Genomic DNA, 22289 nt, shown 5'->3' on the forward strand with positions numbered 1-22289 from the left:
GTTGCAATTGTTGGTTATTGATGTACATGTTCTACAGACTGTTTTATGTATGGTTCTCTATTATAATGTAAACCGCCCTGAGCCTCCGGGGAGGGCGGTATAGAAGTATGATGAATAAATAAAATAAATAAATAAATAAATAACCTGGACCATCTAGCTTGGATGCTATGTCCTTGATACAGAAATTGAATAATAAGGGGGCCAGCACACACACCTGTTTCACACCTCTATGCACAGGTATTTCATTGGTCAATACGCCAGAAGTCATAGAATCATAGAATCATAGAATCATAGAGTTGGAAGGGGCCATACAGGCCATCTAGTCCAACCCCCTGCTCAACGCAGGATTAGCCCTAAGCATCCTAAAGCATCCAAGAAAAGTGTGTATCCAACCTTTGCTTGAAGACTTCCAGTGAGGGGGCGCTCACCACCTCCTTAGGCAGCCTATTCCACTGCTGAACTACTCTGACTGTGAAAAACTTTTTCCTGATATCTAGCCTATATCGTTGTACTTGAAGTTTAAACCCATTACTGCGTGTCCTCTCCTCTGCAGCCAGCAGAAACAGCATCCTGCCCTCCTCCAAGTGACAACCTTTCAAATACTTAAAGAGGGCTATCATGTCCCCTCTCAGCCTCCTTTTCTCCAGGCTGAACATTCCCAAGTCCCTCAACCTATCTTCATAGGGCTTGGTCCCTTGGCCCCAGATCATCTTCGTCGCTCTCCTCTGTACCCTTTCAATTTTATTTATGTCCTTCTTGAAGTGAGGCCTCCAGAACTGCACACAGTACTCCAGGTGTGGTCTGACCAGTGCCGTATACAATGGGACTATGACATCTTGTGATTTTGATGTGATGCCTCTGTTGATACAGCCCAAAATGGCATTTGCCTTTTTTACCGCTGCATCACACTGCCTGCTCATGTTTAGTTTACAATCCACAAGTACCCCAAGGTCTCGTTCACACACAGTGCTACCTAGAAGCGTATCCCCCATCCAGTAGGCATGCTTTTCATTTTTCTGACCCAGATGCAGAACTTTACACTTATCTTTATTAAATTGCATCTTGTTCTCATTTGCCCATTTTTCCATTGTGTTCAGATCTCGTTGAACTCTGTCTCTATCTTCCGGAGTATTTGCCAGTCCTCCCAATTTGGTGTCATCTGCAAACTTGATGAGTAGTCCCTCCACCCCCTCATCTAGATCATTAATAAATATGTTAAAAAGTACCGGGCCGAGCACCGAGCCCTGAGGTACCCCGCTACTCACCTCTCTCCAGTCTGATGAAACACCATTGACAACAACTCTTTGAGTGCGGTTCTCTAACCAATTCCCTATCCACCTAACTATCTGAAAATCCAGATTGCAGTCCTTCAACTTATCCATCAGAACATCATGGGGAACCTTGTCAAAAGCTTTACTAAAATCCAAGTAAATGACATCAACCGAATTTCCCCGATCCAGCAAACCTGTTACTTGGTCAAAAAAAGAAACTAGGTTGGTCTGGCAGGACCTGTTGGAGACCAATCCATGCTGACTTCCTTGGATCACCAAATTGTCCTCCAGATGTTTGCAGATCGCTCCCTTTAATATCTGCTCCATTATCTTTCCCACAACAGAGGTCAGACTCACTGGTCTGTAGTTTCCCAGGTCATCCTTCCTCCCTTTTTTGAAGATCGGAATAACGTTTGCTCTTTTCCAGTCCTCCGGGACATCTCCAGTCCTTAAAGAGGTTCCGAAGATGATGGACAAGGGCTGTGCAAGTTCTCTGGAAAGTTCTTTGAGTACTCTCGGGTGCATTTCATCTGGACCAGGGGATTTGAACTCATCCAGTGCAGCTAAATGCCTCTCGACAACCTCTCTATCCATGTTAACCTGCCACCCAGACACTATCCTTTGGCTACAGCCATCTCTAGATGTGCCTAAACACTTTGACCTGTGGGAAAAAACAGATGTAAAATAGGCACTAAGCCTTTCTGCTTTCTCTGCATCTTTCGTTAGAGTTTGTCCATCTGCACACAACAGTGGGCCTATTGCCTCCTTGACTTTACGTTTGCTCCTCACATAACTGAAAAATCTTTTCTTGTTACAATGGGCTTCCCTGGCCATCTTAGCTCACTCTCAGCTTTGGCCTTTCTGATGATTGATCTACAGTGCCTAGTAACCTGTAGGTACTCTTCTTTAGAGCTCTGTCCTTCCTTCCATTTCCTGAACATTTTCCTTTTCTTTCTTAGTTCCTCTTGAAGTTCTCTGTTCATCCAAATAGGCTTCTTAGAGCTCCTGCAGTGTTTTCGTATTTCTGGAATAGTCATTGATTGAGCATGCAATAGCTCTTGTTTGAGTAGCGCCCACCCTTCACATGCTCCCTTCCCTTCCAGCATTCTCGTCCATGGTATGACACTCATCATGTCTCTGAGTTTATTAAAGTTTGCCCTACGAAAATCCAACATCCGCGTCTGGCTACAAGCTTCCTTGGCTCCCCATCTCAAAAGGAATTCTATGAGGACATGGTCACTTCCCCCTAGGGTCCCCACCTCCTTCACCTCATCCACCAACTCTTGCCTCTTGCCTGTTGGTCAGTATTAAGTCCAGTATGGCTGAACCTCTTGTGGGTTCATCTACCATTTGATAAATGAAATTGTCAGCCAGGCAGGTCAGAAACTTGCATGACTGAGGACGCTTCGCAGAGTTAGTTTCCCAGCACACATCTGGGAAATTGAAGTCACCCATGATGACAAGGTCCTGCCGTTTGGATATTTTTTCAAGCTGCTCACAAAGTGCAGCATCCACATCCTCTCGTTGGTCAGGCGGTCGGTAGCAGACACCAACCACCACACTGTTTGTTTTCCCCTCGCTTATTTTCACCCAGATGCTTTCCACTGCAGATATGCTCTCCTTCACTAGCATTTCCTGACAGGTAAGCCCTTTCCTCACATACAGTGCCACTCCTCCACCTCTTCGATCTATTCTGTTTTTTCTGAACAGTTCATATCCATCCACCATTACATTCCAGTCATGAGAATCATTCCACCAAGTTTCTGTGATGCCTACTAGCTCATACCTTTCCATCAGCATGAGAAGTTCCAGCTCTTCCTTTTTATTGCCCATGCTTCGGGCGTTAGTATAAAGACAACTGAATCCTTTTACTTTTGGTTCCCTATGAGCTGGCCTTGCCGGTTGGGCTGCCTCCGATCGTTTTCCTTCCATACACTCCCTATGTTGATCGTCTCCTTCCCCTAGTGGCTTTAGTTTAAAGCTCTCCTGATGAATCTCCCCAGGTTCCTGCCAAACACATTCTTCCCCAGTTTCGATAAGTGCAATCCATCAGGTGCTAGTAGGCCTTCCTCAAGAAAGCTTATCCCATGGTCCCAGAAACCAAATCTCTCCTGCCGGCACCAACTACGCAGCCAGTGATTCACCTCCATTATCTTCCTCTCCTGATGCATTCCTCTTCCCTTGACAGGCAAGATTGAAGAGAATACCACTTGTGCCCTCATTTGCTTGAGCTTCAACCCCAGATCTTGATAGTCTTTTTTAAGTCCCTACCTTGACTCTTACCATGGTCTTTAGATGGAGTTGTCTGATTAGATAGACTACCGACTTAATCCAGTGTTCTGTTTTGCAGTGGCCAGCCAGTTATCCTGGCGGATCAATAAATGGCAGAGGCAAAGGCCTTCCCTGATACAGCCTCTTAGCGCTGGTATTCAGAGGTTGCTTGCCTCTGACTCCGGAGGTTCTCTGTAGTCACCATGGCTTGTAGCCATTGCCTTTCTCAACTTGTTTTACCCCTTAGAAGCCCCTAAGGCATTCTTCAGGCTTCGAAAAACCCCAGAAGTGGCGCCATTATGCGGAATATGGTTGGGAAGCATTGCTGTGGACATGCCCACCTGGGGCCCCTTCCCAACCCCTCCAGGCCCATCTGGCCATTTGGGGAGGGCAAGGCAGGTTAACATGACCAGATATAATGATATCACCTGATAAATGTTTATCAATTAAAAAAAATATATTTAAAAAACAATTAAGTACCACCCATTTGGGAAACCCTCCCAGGGCTGTCAAGAAACCCCAGGGTTTCACGAAACCTGGGCCAGCCTCTCCTCAATGCATCTGCCCAGCCCACCTAGAAAGGCATTAGGGTCACTCACAGTGAAGTCCACAAGTTAATTCTTGAAGTAGTCTCATAGCTGTTGCCCCTCAATGCCACTGGGTGCTCCTGAATTCTAGAATGATGAGAGAGGGAGAAAAAGCCCTCTTGTTGCCATCTTGGTATTGAGAGTCAGTTTGTGGTAGTGGTTAGGAGTGCGGACTTCTAATCCGGCAAGCAGGGTTCAGTTCCCCACTCCCCCGCATGCAGCCAGCTGGGTGACCTTCGGCTCGCCATGGCACTGATAAAGCTGTTGTGACCAAGCAGGAATATCAGGGCTCTCTCAGCCTCACCCACCCCACAGGGGGTCTGTTGTGGAGAGAGGAAAAGGAAGGCAACTGTAAGCCACTTTCTCTACCTTCGGGTAGAGAAAAGCAGCATCTAAGTACCAACTCTTCTTCAGTAATATCAGGGCTCTCTCAGCTCACCTTCCTCACAGGGTGTTTGTTGTGGGGAGAAGAAGGGAAGCCACTTTGATGGTAGGGAAAAGTGGGGTAAAAACCCCCATCGTCGCCGTCTTCTTGGCTTACTCTCTGCCCCGTGCATCATTTCGTAAGCCTCACCTCCTCCTTCCCCCCCCCCTAAACTGAAAAGTCCTGAATTCCAGCTTTTCCTCATAGAAGGGGACTCCTCATCCCTTGGTTTTCTGGGTTGCCTTCTATACATTCTTCAGCTCTGCAACGTCCTTTTTTGAGACAATGTCCTGCAGTGACCCTTTTGAGACAGACTGTCCTTTTTGAAACACGACTGTAACCATTATTCCAAACACGGATGTAACCATTGCTCTAGCCAAGGACTGCGTAACATTGGTGGTTTCTTGTCAATCCCTTTCCAGACAATCCCAATGTGGAGTTTGCCTTTCTCACCCCTGCAGCCCACCCTTAGTACCATGCTGTCCGCTACAACCCCAAGATCTTTATTCTGGTCTCAGCCAACACACGAGAGTATCATATGTAGCTTTAACAATGTTACTTTTCCTGCTTTTTTTAAAGGCCCCTTTCAGAGTTTATACAAGGCTGGTCAGCACATGATACATATTGTCAAACAAGATAGTGAATAGAAGGAGGAGGATTTGTGTTTTATACCTCACTTTTCACTGCTCAGAGGAGCCTCAAAGCGGCTTACAATCGCCTTCTCTCCCTCTCCCCACAACAGACACCCTGTAGGGTAGTTGGGGCTGAGAGGGCCCTGACAGGACTGCTCAGTGAGAACAGCACTATCAGGACTGTGAGGAACTCAAGGTCTCCCAGCTGTCTGCATGTGGAGGAGTGGGGAATCAAACCCTGCTCTCCAGATTAGAAATCGCCTCTCCTAATAACCTGAGAGCCAGTTTGGTGTAGTGGTTAGGAGTGCGGACTTCTAATCTGGCATGCCAGGTTCAATTCTGTGCTCCCCCACATGCAACCAGCTGGGTGACCTTGGGCTCGCCACGGTGCTGATAAAACTGTTCTGACTGCGCAGTGATATCAGGGCTCTCTCAGCCTCACCCACCCCACAGGGGGTCTGTTGTGGGGAGAGGAAAGGGAAGGCGTCTGTAAGCCGCTTTGAGCCTCCTTCGGGTAGGGAAAAGTGGCATATAAGAACCAACTCTTCTTCTTCTTCTTCTTCTTCTTCTTCTTCTACTTTTGGACCAAGTATAATTCTGCACTCGCACGAAAGCCAACCCCCAGAATTAAACTTTGTTTTTCTTAAAGGTGTCCCTAGACTCAAATTTTGTACTTTTGCTTCAGACCAGCACAACAACCCATGTGAGTAAGAGAATGGTTTCAGCATGCTGCGGGCAAAGGCTCAGGGGAATTGCAACCCACAGACATCTGGAGAGCCACAGTTTGGCCACCCCTGAACTAGATAGTGCTATTTTTTTCCACCAACAAGGGAGCAAAGAGTTGCACGGTCACATCAAGAGCAAGCAGGCTAAGCAGTCGCCATTCTGGCAGGCCAAGCAGTCAGCTGCCCTTAAAGGAAACTCTCGTTACTGTGCTATGCTGGGATGCCAACCTCCAGGTGGGACCTGGGGTCCCCCCTGGAATTATAGGTCACCTCCAGACTACCAGGATCAGTTTCACTGGAGAAAATGGATGCTTTGAAGGTGAACTCTATGGCATTGGACCCTAATGAGGTCCCAATGAAGTCCTTACCAGAAATATTAAGTGGAACGGATTTGGTCAGGCTATTGTGTGATACCAATACAGCTGAAAGGCATTTCTGGTTTTCTTTATTCCATGCCCTGTAAAGTCGGGAGAATTTCAGAGAATCTTGCTTTACGTACACGTTCAAGAGAAAAAGCACCCATCGATATTTTCTCTCACAGTCTCGTCTTCAGCACATCATTGCCTCCGCTACACCTGGTACATGCTTGCTTCCTTTCTTCCATAGCAATATTTAAAAAGCAGCCTTGGATACGCTACCATAAGCCTGTAGGAGATTGCTCATGTGCAATTGGATTACATCAAACATCTGGCCCATTCTGTATTCAGTTACACCAGATGCCATTTCCATAGGATTATACCGAGCACGGAGCTCCACAGAAAACAGAATAAGTTCAGAAAGCCGAGTTTGTGATAATTAAGTTCGAAGGATTCCATTCTGCTTCTGTAATGGAGGAATAAAATCTGGTTTTCTCTCAAACCGTATCATCTTGTGTGAATTGGGACAGACTTTTTACTGGGCCACCAAATGCCGGAAAAGTGGAATGAGTGAGATCAAGCACTCTGTGTTTTCTCCCCTTTTCATGTACATGCTCAAATCATTTACTGTTTTTTTATGAAGTAGGTTGACTCCTTATACATGTCTGTCTAGGGTTGCCAATAGTGGAGAGGTGTGGGGATGAAGGCTGAGGAGGGGGGGGGAGATGGGGAGGGGATTGGCCTCAATGAGGAATAAAGCCAGAGAATCCATTTTCTCCAGGTGAGCCTATCTGTTACCTGAAGATCAATTGTAGTAGATTTCGAGCTGCCACCTGGAGGCTCGTAATCCTATGTCTATCCTGTAAGCTAGGGGGTGGCTGAACTGTGGCTCTCCAGATGTCCATGGACTACAATTCCCATGAGCCCCTGCCGGGCTCATGGGAATTGTAGTCCATGGACATCTGGAGAGCCACAGTTCAGCCATCCGTGCCATAAGCCCTTTTCAGACATTACAATTTTGGCGCTACTATCTCACGTAACCGGAGAGTATAATGGTGCATGCCATTGGAAATCCAAATTATCACGGGGACCTGCTCATGCATATCCAAACTGGGAAATGCGCAATGTGCCTTATTCACAGAACATGTCCAGAGACACCTTAGTATGTAGGGTCGCCAACTCTGGCATGGGAAAGTTCTGGAGATTTGGTGGCAGCCAATGGAGAGGATGGAGTCCAGAGAGGGTGGGGAGATCAAGTTATTATTCTGGAAGAGCTGTAGGCACAGGACTCTGTCAGGATGCTCTTTGTGGGCAATGAAAGAAGCGCTAAAGAAGCGGTTCTCAACCTGGGGGTCACCACCCTTAGTGGGGTCAATCAACGCTTTTCCCAGGGGTGGCCGAGGCCGTCGCCTTCCTAATAGTGTGAGGGTTGCACGCTCTGGTGTGCTCCGGCTGCTTTGGCGATCACAGAAGCCCGAGGGGGCAAACTGTAGCTGCCTCGGGCTTCCGTGATCGCTGGTGTGCCAGAGTGCACACAACCCTATTACCCCCCTTTGCATCGCCTAGGCCAGGGGTAGTCAACCTGTGGTCCTCCAAATGCTAGCATGGGCTCATGGGAATTGTAGTCCATAAACATCTGGAAGACCACAGGTTGACTACCCCTGGCCTAGGCCCCTGCCATGCCGTTGCAACCAAAAGGGGGTCACACCATCAGGTAGGTTGAGAACCACTGCTCTACAGCAAAGAGGCAGTGTTCCTTCAGAATTCTGGATGGTTCCATTAATGGGAGTTAAGTGTTAGGAAAAGACGGCATTCAGGTGCCTCTCATATGTTTGAAGAGGGCAAGACCCAGAGAAAGGGGACAGGTGTGTATGTGGGGGAGAAAGAGCAGTCTAAGTTTGGCAGAAATGGAGAAGCACACAGACACTGTTTCTCTATTTCTACAGTGGTAGAACATTGGTGTTGCAATGCAGTGAGTCACTGGTTCAATCCCCAGCCTCTCCTATTAAAGGATACGGTAGCAATAGTGGAAAAGACCTCCTGGGACCTTGGGGAGCCACTGTCTGAAGAATCCTGAAGATGCTGTAGGTTGAGTTCAAAGGAAATGTTGGGCTCTTCTACATTCGCCTCTCCCTTGCTTGTAAGTTTCTGATCCTTCCAAGGGGGGTTCTGATCTGCACACTTAACTCCCTCTAATTGTTGATTTTAATATTACACCAGTGTACGTACAGCGTATCTCCCTGCAGATTGAAACTACAGGTTTTTATACCAAACATATGCCAGTGTAATCTCAAATCTACCAGTAGAGAGCGCAACACGCACGTGGAACCAGAGGTAAAACCCCAATGAAACAGGAACTTACAAGCAAGGGAAATGAGAACATGAAAAAGCCCTTTGACTAGTAGATTTGTTTAATTTAGTGTTTTGTTCAGGACACCCAACATCGGACATTACTGGCACTTCAAGATCTCTTAGGCTAACAACCAGCTCCACCAGCTTGCCTCCTCCCTCTTAGTTCAGCCAATTCTGAAGCTTTCCTCCAGAGCCATCCTTGGACAGATGGATCAATCACAGGAGGACCCGCCAGACCAAAGGAAGGCTGCACATTTGGCTGACAGAGTGAAGGGCAGGGAGCCAGCGGCATTTGGCTTGTGTGAAATGAAGCGCCCACTCACAAATGCTTGCTCATTCCCAAACCAAATTGGCATCCCATCCCCCCCACAGCAATGGTAGATCTTGTTCCCGTTTTGCCCCAAAGGAAGGATACTGTGATTCACAAGGCAAGCTGTGTCTGTGTTCCCCAGTCTGCCAGGTATGCACGTAACATGGCCAAGTAAGCAGAGCTGGCCACACTAGAGTCCAACAGCAGGAAGGAAAGAAAGCAAAACGAGAACAAAAGCGTGACTGTAGATTGGTTTCTGCCAGAATTAGGGCATTGATGGAGTGATACTAGGGAAAAGCAGAATGTAGGAAACTGCACATGTCCTATTTCAGAATAAAAGCTGGAGGGGGGGGGATAGTTTTACATCTGGAAACAACATGGCAGAAAAGGGTTAAGCCCTCCTCAGGTGCCAGGGTCCCAGACTCACACTCCCGCTGCCACTGTGACTATTTATTGAAATGTAAGGACAGAAAGGATCTCTAGCATTTCTAGTTTGACACTGTTGTGTGTCTTTTGTGGCCCATACATTCATGCTCTCTGGCAGCGTCCACAGTGCTGTTCCACCAACCCCACTCCCAGCTCTGGACAAGAACCAGGAAAAGGGCAGTGATTTTGTTCTTCCTGGCAAGAGAAAGCCAAAAACTGACATGGCAATGAGGCCCTTGCTCGATGGGAGTGACTGAAGCGAAAAGCCAGAAAGACACTCCCCACCCACGTGTCTGTAGCAGCCATTGGAAATGACGGCCACAACAGGCAGAAGGTGGGTGTGGTAGCTGCATCGTCAACATCAACAGTATGTTCAAAGCAGCCCACTGTAAAAAACCAAAGGGTGAACAGCTTCAAAGATGATGATAGCCTGAAAATCTGGAGCTAGCCTGAGAATCCCCTACTCTTTCTGCCCTGTGATTCTTGTTACGATCCACAGACATAAATGCCGTCCGTCCCGTTCCCCAGCACTTGTTACGAGTTGGTGGATTTTTGTGATTTCTTTTTTTTTGAAAGACCAATTTCTCTTGTAAACGGCTGCAAATGGAGAGAGTACACAGATTCATAGATGCCAAGAGATTTTGCTTCTCACCTCTGCTGCCTTGAAACCAGAAAGCGGGTGACAGCTAGGGTGGCCAACCTCCAGGTGTGGCCTGGAGAATCTCGTGCTATTAGAACCGCTCTTGAGGGGAGAGATCAGTGCAGAAAAGTGGCCCCTTTGGAGGTGGTCTCTATGGAATCATACTGACCAAACTCCCTCCTCATCCTGCTCCTCTGGCTCCACCTCCAAAATCTCCTGGTACGTCCCAGTCTGGAGCGGTCAACTAAGGTTGTGCGCTCTGGTGGCGTGCTTCGGCCACTTTGGCGATCACCGAAGCCCGAAGCGGCCAGCGTCCCGCTGGCCGCTTCGGGCTTCAGTGATCGCCGAAGCGGCCGAGGCGCACCGCCGGAGCGCACCACCCTACCGTCAACCCTTGTGTCAACAACGGACAGCGGTCTGAGGGGGTCCATTTTGTCCCATCGTTATCAGCACTCAGCCACCACGACAGACGCCCGATTCCCTTCCGACTCGTCTTTGGTTGCAAGATTTTTATTTTGTTTTGTTTTTTTGATTTTAAAAAAAGACAGGGAAAAAAACACAAAACCACGACAGAACCAAAGGAAAGAACAAATTAAAAAAAAATCACTCAGAATATTTGTTACATTTATCATCATCATCATCATCATCATCATTTTTTTTTCAAGTCACTTCTAAGCCCCACAGTTACAAATAAATTAACAAGACAGGATCAGACCCCGGAAGATTAAAAATTAAAAAATTTGAATACTAGGAACTAACTACCTTTGGCAAAGTTATCACACGATTTCCCCACTGCTCCCAGGTTGGCTACAGCAACAGGCCAGTCTTATTGGGGGTGGGGGTGGCAGGGATCAGGGGCTGGTGCAGCATCTCTCGTTCCAAGGCCTGACCCCTTATTCCACCTCTTTCGGGCCAGCTGAAATGCGTACAGATGCCGCGTCGGCACAGAAGCATCGGAGGAGATCCTGCTTCGCGTGACCCGGGCAGGCAGCGACGCGCTTAAAGTGCCCAGAAGAAGCCAGGAGGTCGGGAAGGGCTGGAAGCCATCTTGGACTTTAAACGGGATTCACGGTCGAGGTTTCATTGGATGCGGAGCAGCAGCTGAGAGCGTGGCTTCTGGCCGCGCAAGCATGCTCTTGATCTGCACGTCCATGCTTTAACTCACGTTGGGGAGGGGTAAAAAGCACTTTCTCTATTCGGGCAGAACCCCTGGTTATGTAAACAGGGTCCATCAGAGGCCTTCCAACCCTTCCCACTGGCCCTCACGGACCTCCCTGTGGCTCCGGCCGCGGGTCCTTCACCCGGCCAACGGTGACCCTTCCCGAGATGTCAGCAATAGACCCTCCAGAGAAAGGTGCTGCTGTTTCTATGGGAACGGCTTGTGTTCCTTGGGGGCCTGGGCCACACCACTGATTTCCCTCCTGTGGGGGTGAGAGAGAATGCTGCGCCTGACCCCCCACCTCCCCAAACAGACCCGTCCGGCACACACCCTTAATAAAGCTTTTCTATTTGGTTTATCATTAAAGTATATGAGGTATATGGCGGGCTATCTCCAAAGAGCGTTGTGGTGGATGTCTTGGCACTGTGAGGGGGGAGGGAGGGGGTCTAGCCTGGGCCCCCCTCCCTTGTGCCCTCCCAACCCTGGGTGGGGCACCGGCACAGAGGCGTGTGAGCAAATATTTGGTTTTGCAGCTGTAGTTTTAAAGCTTGTTCCCTTCCTCATTCTAAAATCCCCAGGGGTGGGGGAGGTCAGCGGAAAAGAGGCTGGTTTCCAACCATCTCCCATCCTGCCTCTGTTTCAGGGTGGCCAGTTCTAGGTTGGGAAATGTCTGGGAGTTTGGGGGTTGGCAATGTTCGGGGAGGGGATGAAATTCGGCAGGGGTGTGGTTCCGTGAAGTCCCCCTTCCGGTTTACGGGTGGACAGCCGCAGTATGCAGCTCCCTGGGAGGTATTTTGGGGGCAAGGATAGGTGCTTACAATTTCTGTAAGAAGGTGATGTTGCCTGCTAGTGCAGGATCACTTCCTTACAGAAACTTCTTTTAACCAGAGAGTTTTGAGCAAATCCTAGAATGTCCCTGACATGATGATGTCACTTCCAGCTTTTCATTGGAAGTGATGTCATGTGGTGGTGCAATGTCGGCACCCCCCCCCCAATTCCTCCCGCCACCAGCCTTGAATGTGCTGGTAGGGAACGGGAGTAACTGTCAGAAGATCTCCTGTTATAATGGGAGACCTGCCAAGCCCACTCCCATAACTGCCATTTTGTTAAGGGAAGAACTCCAGGCCTTGCTTGGCCATCCACTTGAAGAATGGAGTGGGGAGGGTGGGTCCAAGATGAACATGCTATCCTCCTGCTACAGGGGAACTGCAGTCCAGCAAAAACTGAATCCCTAGTTGTTATTCTTCCAGACTGAACCCACACTCTCAGTTCCCTCCCCTGTCAAGTTAGGAATAGCTCCGCCATCTAATCAGTCACCCATTTGGGACTGGGAGCAGAGCTGGGGCTGCTAGAACTGGCCACTACGACCCTGACAATGGCCCACGTCTCTGACCCTAAAACTGGAAACAGGTAACTGTTTTTCCAAAAGCTGAGATGGGTTTTAGAGAGGCTCCCTTTCCCAAGATGTACAGACGTCTCTTTTTCCCCCCTACTGTCACCTCTGGTTAAACAGGTGAGACAAGGTTTGGAGACAGTACATAAACCTAACAAACCTGGTTAATCTTTCAAACCTCTTTCAGCTTCCTGGGGGGGATGTCTCTACCTTGCTTCCTACACCCCACCTTCCTTCACTTGCCCTGTAAATCTTGGCTGTTCCCCGCCATGCCAGACACCCACCATACAGCTCCATCCATGGAGATAGGGTCATTTTTGGTCTAGAATCATTAAAAAAAAAACACGTTTTGGTTTTTCTTTCTTTTTGTTGATTTTTTGTTTAGCTTTTTTTTTTTAAACCTTTTTATCTTTTTTTGTGGCAAACCTTCAGCATTTGGTTTTTTTGTCTTTTTATACAGTAAGAAGCGATAAAGCGGAACATAGAATTTTCTCTATAAAAAAAAATAGAAGTTACCCCCCCAAAAGAAGTGGTTTTTTTTTAAAAAAAAGAACAAATATCACTAAACAGTTACATTCCACCTAGAAACACGTTCAGTAGCACATGAGAGAGAGAGAGAGACAGACAGACAGACAGAGGGAGAGAAAGAGAGAAAAAGAGATTTGATTCCCCCCCTTTTTCTTTTAATGATGTCCACCATAATAAAAGCATGATTGGAATCTTAAAAGAGACGGATAAATATTTGCCGGTTCTCTCTCCCTCACGCACATAATGGGGTGAAAAACATTTTCTTTTCAGTCTTTTAAAACTAGGTGTTTCCTGGTTTGTGTGTGTGTGTGTGTGTGTGTGTATGCTTCAATTTATTTTTGGAAAGTTTCACAGTATTTTTCTTTTTGTTATCTCAAACCCACCTGAACGCTATAACACAGCAAAAGCAGGAGATAAAATGAGGTCGAGGTTGGTTTGTTTTTTTTTTCCTTTAAGAAAAATGTCAAAGTCCTTTTGCTTACTTGTTTTGTCCTTTTTTTTTTCACTGTGTCCTTTAGTTTGGTTTGGTTTGTTTTTTTCTACCAGATCGTAGTATGCCATGGCTAACTTCCTTCTCTGCAACAACAAGACTTTGGTTTGTAGGAGTTGAAAAAGAAAAGACAAAAGTTGGGGGGGGGGGGAGAAAAACACTCCAAACAATAACTTAAAAAAATAAAAATAAGCAACCCTCAAACACTTTAAAAAAATTCCCAAACCAACACAGTAAACTAACAACAACGATAATAAAGAAACCAGCCCCCAACGAATTTACCCAAAAAGGTTAGAAAAACAAAAGTAAATCAGCATTTTGAGAAGCCATTTTTAAAGCTTTCCAGACCTCTAGGAGGGTATTGCAGGTTCCTCTGTTCTTACCCTCCCACTTCTGTTGATTTGGTTTATTTTAATTTGTGTATGTTGTGTCTCTTTGCCGTTTACAAAATCTTGGCTTCTCAACGCAACTTTCCATGAGGTATTTTTTTTTTCAGGACAGAGAAAGATGGTTGAGCCATTTTGCTTCACCAGAGAAAAGTAAAGATTTCCCCTTTTATTCCCATGTTTTCATCTGTTCTTCTTCGATGAAAATGTTGAACGTGTGTTTATTACGTTCTCTTTGTTTGCTTGGTTCGTTCTTTTTGGTTCAAAGTTTGTGTCTTTTTCTCGCCTCCGAGTCTCTGATATCCACACAAGAAGAGGGGGGGATTCGGATCCCTCATTTTGTGATTTCTTTTCCCCCTAAAATTCCCCAACGGTCTTCCTTTTGTTGTTTTCTGTAGTGGTGTCTATCAATTTTTGGTTTTTGTTCCTGGAAAATGTAAAGAATGCTGAAATTTCCCATTTATTTTGTTTTGGTTTTTGTCAGGCACTGGATTATGAGTATTTTTTTTTTCAGAACACAGATATAAAAATAATAATAAAAATTACATATCCCCTGTCGTCAGAAAAATAACCCCTGATACTAGCCCCAGGTGGAAATTAATTTGAAAGGGGGGGGGGAAGCTATCAGTAGAAAAAAATTAAATCTGCAAAGAAAACATTCAAATTGGTAGAACAAAACATATACATGTTTAAAGCGGCTCATCCTGAAAGAGCCAAAGACTTTCAAAAGGGCATTGTGTCCTGCAAAGATGTATTAATACTTTATACCCTGTGAATACTTTAGCCTACCCTAGGAAAGTTACCCTTAATGGAAGTGGGTCATTAGTTCTTTACTGGAATATGGGGGGTGGGGTCGGGGCAGTCTATTGCTCTCTGTCTGTGCTTGTTGCATTCAATGAGTTTTTATAAAGTGACTCTTTTTAGGTCGCTTACGGCGAGCGGAAATCACTTCCAGGTAACCAGGCAGAGATATTCTGTCAACTGGAGGAAAATGGTTTTCTGTTAGCTTGCCAGACTTGTTTTCTTTTTTACCTTTTACGAGCCGCTAACAAAATTGTGGGTTAGTAAGGGAGTCACTTCAAAAATTGCAGCCTAGTAACCCTTGAAGTTCGCTGAGAGGCTGAGATAACCAAAACTACACCTCGACTGGAGAAAATCATTGCAGGACATAAGTCTGGAAACCAATTTCCATCAGGGGAACCTGGTGCCCAGTTTGTAGGACAGCCTTTGAAAATCCTAGACTCGGTATTCAATGAAAATCCCTCAACAAAAATTATAAAAATTGCTATTTGTTTAAAAACATCTCGTTTTTGAAAAGTTAAAAAAGGAAGAAAAAAAAAGTTTTAAAGCAAGGACTTTAAACCCCCCACCCACCCACCCGTCCAACCCCTTCCGGATGCCAAATAAAAGAAAAATAAATAAGAATAAATAAACGCATTTTGAAAGACATTCGACCAGACACAGAAGTTAGAAAAGTCTGTAAAAAGCTTTGGGTGAAGCTAGGACTGGTGATTTTTTGGTGTGAGATTCTTTTTCCCTTTAAGGATTTTAAAGGGATTTTTCGTTCTTTTTTTCTTTTTTCTTTTTTCTAAAAAAGCAAAATAAAACCCCATATGTTTCCTTCCTGAAACTGTCCAGGAAACTAGCAGACGGGGGGGGGGGGGGGGAGAGGGGAAGGAGAGAAATCATGAAAAAAAAGTATTAAATGAAGCCACTGATAAAGCCACCTTTAGTTAGGTGTTCATTCTTAACATCAGAGGGAGAGGAGAGGGAAAAAAACAAATTAACACAAAAAGTTTGGGGGATTCTTTTTGGTTTCTTCCTTTGTTCCTTTTTGCTTTGCTTGTTTGGTTGCTTTGGGTTATTATTATTTTTGGTTGTTTTTTGTTGTTGTTTGGCTGCTGCTGACAATTCTTTGTTTGGTTTAGTTTCATTCATCCTTTTTTCCTTTTTCTTTTTGGTTTCACTCGTCGGTTTGTACGTCCACTCCTTTGGCCCGCCACCGCATCGGGAAAGGCAGAGAGGAACACTCCCCGGCCCTCATTCCGCCTTGGCATCCGGCTCGGTGGATCCGGGGCCGGCCTGCCCCAGAGTCTGCGCCAGATCGCTGGAGGAGCTGCATGAAGAACAGGAGGAGGAGGAGGAGGAGGAAGAGGAGGAGGTCAAGGTGGGAGATTTGCTGGGCATGGAGGCAGCCACGGCGGCGGCCGCTGACACCAGCCCCACTCCTCCCGGGGCAGCACTCAGCAAGGGTAGGCCTGCATGGTTGAGGAACAGCGGAGAGGTCACAATGCTCTGGCTTCCGGTCGTGCTCGCTGTGGTTCCCAGGACCAAGTTACCGCTGGCGTCAAGGCTGGTAATTGGCAGGCTTCCACCACTGGCCAATGCTAAGACGGGGAAAGAAAAGCACAAGTTAGATTTTCCCAACCGGTTCACATCTTGAGAGATTTCTGACCCGGAGGAACTGGGTGTTACTACAGCTGCTCTCTAGAACAAGGCTCTCGAACCACTCCCTAGAGTCATGGGTGCCACGACACCGTGGGTGCCACGACACCTCTTCAGACTTTTCCCGGTGCCCGCCAAGCAGGTTTAGCAAATGGGCAGGGCCAAGCGAGGCTTTTGCCCAGTAGGGCTTCTGATTGGTTGTTGGAGGTTTGATTGACTGTGCAACATGGCTTTGGTAGCAGCTGCCTACCAGCAGAAGGATGTTCAATGTGTGACAGCCCTTGTATGGCTGTGCCTACCAGCGTCTGTCAGGCATCTAAAGGCGTCTCCATGCTTCAAAACAGAGGTGGCCAAACTGTGGCTCACCAGGGCCCTTTTTGCACTCACATTTTTTTCATTGTAAATCTTGCCGAATTCTGGTTGATTTGAACCTGTATCTACAGCTTTCCTTTTCCCTGATTTTAAACACGTTGTCTTTCTGCATTTGCATTACCCCGATTTTCAGTCTCCTTCCTGCTTGATTGGAGGGTGGGGGTTGGGTGAAGCTCCAGCTGGCATTAAAAGAGCACAAGGCTGGAGAGTGCTTCATTTCCTGCCTTTTGACTAGTCCCAGGTCTATAGCCAGAGCAAGCCAGGGGAGGGGAAAGTGGAGCAGGAGGCTGCTTGTTTATCTTTCTTTCTTTTCCTGCAAGAGCGGAGGGGGGGAGGGGAGGCAGCTTCACAAAGAGCAAGGAGGGGAAAGTAAATCCAAGAGGCAAATCTCTGCTCAGAGAAGTGTGGGCTTTTGGAGCGCAGTCACTTTAAAACAGATCCCAAAATGAGGGCAAAAATAACTCTTGCGAGGGAACGGCAACTGGGAACCAGGCAGTCTTTGAATTGATGCCCTGACCAATCAGCGACAGACTGCTTCGCTACATCAGCGTTGGAGGCACAGTGAAGGCGGATGAAGTTATTCCAGCAAAACACAGAACATCTACACTTAATACTGGGAGCAGTTTCCTCAAATGTAGTGAGTTATATCCGCTCCTGGATATCGTGGGGGAAGGTAGTGTGGCTGCAGATCAGACATTGCAGAGGGAAAATTTAAAGTGCTAAATATCGTAATGGAAACTGAATACGTGTAGATTACTTTCGGTATTACCAGGGATAAAAAGCCCAGTGCTGATTAACCCGATGTCCATGGACTACAATCCCCATGAGCCCCGGCCATGAGCCCCGGGGAGCCACAGTTTGGCCGCCCCTGCCTCTAAAGGTTGAGGTTCCTGCTTTAGAGAGAGCCACTGCACACCAGTTCTCTAACAATCAATCCCCCTGCTTGTCATACCACTGCCCAGAGCTAGAACAGGCATGACATGATATCCTCCCTTCCAGATCATTCCAATTCTTGGGCAGGGGGCGATCATGGGCCCTCCTCCCAAATAAATAAAAAAGGCAGAAGTACAAGGTACAAACAAAACCATCCTCAAAATGAAAACCCCCTCCCACACATAAACCTCCAATCCCCAATGCATTTCACATAAGACATAAGGTATGGGGTATGTTTGAAAGGATGCACAAGGAATGATTAGCAGGTGGGGTATGGGTGGGGGAGGATGCATGTTATGGAGCATGATGCCTTCTGCTCTAAGACCACCAAGACGGAGATGAAATCTCAGGAGGAATGAAAGTTGATTCTGGAGGACCAGGCCTGACTCTCGGGGCCTCACGCATCCAACACGCATACTCCAGCAGATTGCAGGCTCCATCGCCCCCGGATTCACTTCTAGGGTTCGGCGCTTCGGCACCCAAAGCAAGCCGGTCTGTCCTGGCGCAGCAAGCGCAGCGCCGTGGGGGGGGGGGGAGGCGCAGGTGTCAGCGTGCTGACAGATGCACACACGCAGGCACGACACCTGCGTGTGTGCGCCCCACCGGCGCACTGACACCCACGCCTCCCCCCCCTGCGGCGCAGTGCTCGTTGCGCCGGGAGAGACCGGCCGCTTCGGGCGCTGAAGCACTCAACCAAAGCACTTGGAAACCTTTTGGGCAAGTTGGAACTGGAGGAGTCCCGCATCATCTTTTAGGCCATAGCTGTCCAACTTCCTCTCTGGTTATCCAGGAGCTTAGCCATCCCCTATCGGCCTTCTCAAGCCTTAAAAGTGGCGCTTTTCATGTGTGGCTGACCGGTGTTTTTCCATTCAGCACATCACGCATCATGGCTATGATAAGAGAAGAAGAGCTTTTTGTCGTTGTGTCTATAACTCTTCCTAGCCTTCCTCTCCCCACCACAGAATCCCCTGTGAGGAAAGTGGGGCTGAGGGAGCTCTGAGAAAACTGGGACTGGCCCAAGGTCATCCGGCAGGCTGCTTGTCGAGGAGGACCAGGGGAAACCAAACCTGGCTCTCCAGGTGAGAGGCTGCTGCTCTTAACCACAGTGCCACACGGGCTCTTAGTGAGATCTTGAGAGCAGAACACCATTGCTCCTCTGCAGGACCTACTGCTCTGGGTCCGTCCTCTGCTTGGTGCAGGCTTTCTCAACCAGGGGTTTGTGAATGGGTGGGACAATTCATTTGTTATATATTTTTAAAATATATTTTTAAAATGTGTTAAACATTCATTGGGTGATATGACCATATATAGTCATATTAAAAAATGGCCCATGATGGGCCTGGAGGGCGTGGGCAGGTCCTCAATGGGGAAAAGGTTGACAAAGGCTGGGTTAGAGCAGGGTAGTCAAACTGCAGCCCTCCAGATGTCCATGGGACTACAATTCCCAGGAGCCCCTGCCAGCATTCGCTGGCAGGGGCTCCTGGGAATTGTAGTCCATGGACATCTGGAGGGCCACAGTTTGACTACCCCTTGGTTAGAGGATCACAATCGCATCTGGGATACCTGGATTCAAGCTCTCAGTCTACCACAGAAGCTCACTAGTAGATTCTTGTCATGAGGATAACATAAGGGGGAAGAGAACAACGTGAAGACTGCTGAAGATGATTTCTAAGAGTTGCAGTTATGCACTTGGTGCTGGACTACTCAGAAAACAACTGAATGCATCCCATGATCTTAAAAGAGGCATTCCCTCTCCTCTACCACACAAAAGGTAATACCTCTTCCCTGATGATATCTATTGTAGCACATGCCTGCATTGTCTAAAAACAAAAGATGACATTTCCCCCGTCAAAAGTATTCTTCGATTTGTGGCACTAATTGTTTAGAGCAGTGGTCCCCAACCTTTTTATCACTGGGGACCATTCAACGCCGGGGACCACTCAACGCCTTTTACTGAGGCCCGGTGGGGGGGGGGTAGTTTACTCCTCTACTCTCAACCACTGCCCTAACGCTCTCTGATCGCTATGGTAATGTTTAAACATCCCTTCAAAATAAGATACAGATACGCCACAACAATGAAGTGTGTTGTAAAGGGCTGGGGGGGATGAAGTAAAGGGCCGGGGGGGGGGGAGAAGGCGTCCTTCGGGGCCCACTTCCAATTAGTTGAAGGACCACATGTGGTCCGCAGCCCACAGGTTGGGGATCGCTAGTTTAGACGAGGACAGGGAACGGTTCCTGTTAGCAGCAGAGGGTAGGATCTGCAGGAACGGCTTGAAACTACACGTAGAATGGTACCAGCTAGATATCGGAGGGAAATTTCACCATCAGAGTAGTTCAGCAGTGGAAGAGGCTGCCTAAGGAGGTGGTGAGCTCCCCCTCACTGGAAGTCTTCAAGCAGCGGCTGGACAGATCCTTCCCAAAAATGCTTTAGGCTAGGGGTGGCCAAACTGTGGCTCTCCAGATGTCTTTGAACTACAATTCCCACAAGCCCCTGCCATCCCCATGCATGATGCTGACAGGGGCTCATGGGAATTGTAGTCAAAGGACATCTGGAGAGCCACAGTTTGGCCACCCCTGCTTTAGGCTGATCCTGCATTGAGATGGCCTGTGTGGTCCCTTCCAACTCTATGATTCTATGATTTGCAGTGGTTCACATCCCTACAAGCCTTTCCCACCAAATACGAGGCTGCTCGGGAAACTTGGCTCCTCACATGAGTTGTTTCCTCCAGAGGTCAGCCCCTGCTGGCGACAACCACATGATCCCGCAGAGAGCACACGCATACCCCTGCCAGCACACATGGCCCCCAAACGCACTTCCTCTTTCTCACACAAGCAGGATGGGGAGGGGGTGAATGGTAGAAATGGCATCATGTCTGGTCTTTCTTGTGTTTTTCTTTTCACCAACCTTGGATGGTGGCCAGCGGGTTGGTGGCCATTAGCGCTGGGTTTAACCCGGCGTTCACCCCTAGCACTGTGCTTCTGAAATCAAACCAGAGGCGGCAGGTTAACGTGGGAGTCTGCAGTGCGAGACACGCAAGCAACCCCCAGGCAGCCCGGCAGGGACGTTTCCTCTCTTAGGTCCAGGATGTTCACAAGAGGACTTGCTTAAAGCACGCAGGAGGGTATCAAGTGTTCATGGATGCTGTGGTTTCCTTGCGGTTCTCGTCCCTTTGCTGTTCAGGATCAGGCGGGGCCTGGAGATCTCCCAGGGATCAGTTCCCATGGAGAAAACTACGGCATTACACCCCTCTGAGGGCCCTCTCCAAGCCCTGCCCTCCCCAGGCTCCCCCCAGAGACCTCCAGGTATCTCCCAATTCAGAGCTGGCAACTCCCTTCCCCTTCCGGGAAGAGGTTGCTCAAAGCCCCCCCCCCCCCCACTTACATCATGAGACCAGCTGAGAACAGACGTCCCCATTCCCCTCCGGCTGCCGAGCCCCTGATGTCCTCCCGCTTCCGCGCTACTTACCCTGTACTGGGATTCAGGCCTTGCAAGCCGATAACCGAGTGACTGCTGCTCTGGGGGCTAGGGTTTGTGCTGTTGCTCGGGGGTGGCGTGACGGAGTTGAGGGCGGTGCCCCCTGCTCCCACCGCTGTCCGACTGGAGGTCAGGGAGCAGACCGTTGGGGATAAGGTAGTAACTGCCCAAGAGAAGGGGACAGGAGGTTAAGGAGAGAGGCTCGGGTGCCTCAATAAAGGAGGGGCAAAGGGGCTGCAAGTGGGAACCAAAAGACCAAGAGGAACATACTCTCCCAAAGGGGGTGGGAAATATAAGCAGAAAACCCAGCAGATACATAAGCTGGAGTATTCCAGGCCCTGAACAAGGTCACCCCTTTCTGAGTCCACTGATGTTAATGTTGCTATCCAGGGCAATATTGAAAAAAGCCATTCCGAGCATCGAAATAGCATGTGCTATCGGGGGGATCATGGTCACTGGGCATCTGGGGAGCCACAGTTTGGCCACGCCTGATTTGTGAAAAGACGTATTTCCCTCCATACCCTGCTATACTTGGAGGAAGGTTCTGCAGCCACACCCCAAACCTTAAGTGTTCTGCCAATGGCTATCATGCAGGCACTGCTGAGTACGCATACATGGTAGCTCTTAAGGAAGGACTACTTGAGCCCCGCACTTTGGGCCTCTCACCAACCTATGAAGCTCACAAAGAGCCACTGCAGGCAACCCACTGCGTACATAAGAGGGCTGGCCAAATGGAATAGTCCAAACTAGAAAAATTCAACCCATTGGCTAGTACAAAAATGTAATATTTTTTGTTTATATTTATTCCAATTTATTATGTAGATACTGCCTTCATATCTATGATGTACAAACATAAACCAAAACGGGTTCTGGATAAACACAACTTTTTTTTCTTTTCGAATAGCTCTTTGGCTATGAAACAGTAAAGAGCAGTAAACAAACCTCCATGAAACCCTGAGCCTGGGGGACTATTTACATGATAAAAACCACTGAGGAAGAAAACAACTTTGGAAACGGGCAACTGAAAAAGAAAATTTTTGTGTGTTTATCCGGAACCCGTTTTGGTTTAGGTCTGTACATCATAGATATTAAGGCTATATCTACAGAATAAATT

General features: G+C 47.8%; 1 protein-coding gene across 5 annotated transcripts in view; it reads right to left on the minus strand.

The window, feature by feature from the left end:
* Positions 1-10500: 10500 nt before the first annotated feature.
* POU2F2 (POU class 2 homeobox 2) overlaps positions 10501-22289 on the minus strand; it is a 128392-nt gene continuing 116603 nt past the window's right edge. For 4 of the 5 annotated variants that reach the window (XM_077336730.1, XM_077336729.1, XM_077336732.1 and 1 more), the window contains 3 exons: positions 21167-21338; positions 20606-20679; positions 10501-16337 (listed from right to left, as the gene is read on the minus strand). In XM_077336730.1, the coding sequence (XP_077192845.1) occupies positions 15991-16337; positions 20606-20679; positions 21167-21338 (593 nt within the window). In that variant the 3' untranslated portion in view covers positions 10501-15990. The remainder of the gene's footprint in view (positions 16338-20605; positions 20680-21166; positions 21339-22289) is intronic. The other variant, XM_077336734.1, reaches the window with a different exon arrangement.

The sequence above is a fragment of the Paroedura picta genome, chromosome 5 (assembly GCF_049243985.1).
Source record: "Paroedura picta isolate Pp20150507F chromosome 5, Ppicta_v3.0, whole genome shotgun sequence".
Lineage (NCBI taxonomy): Eukaryota > Metazoa > Chordata > Lepidosauria > Squamata > Gekkonidae > Paroedura > Paroedura picta.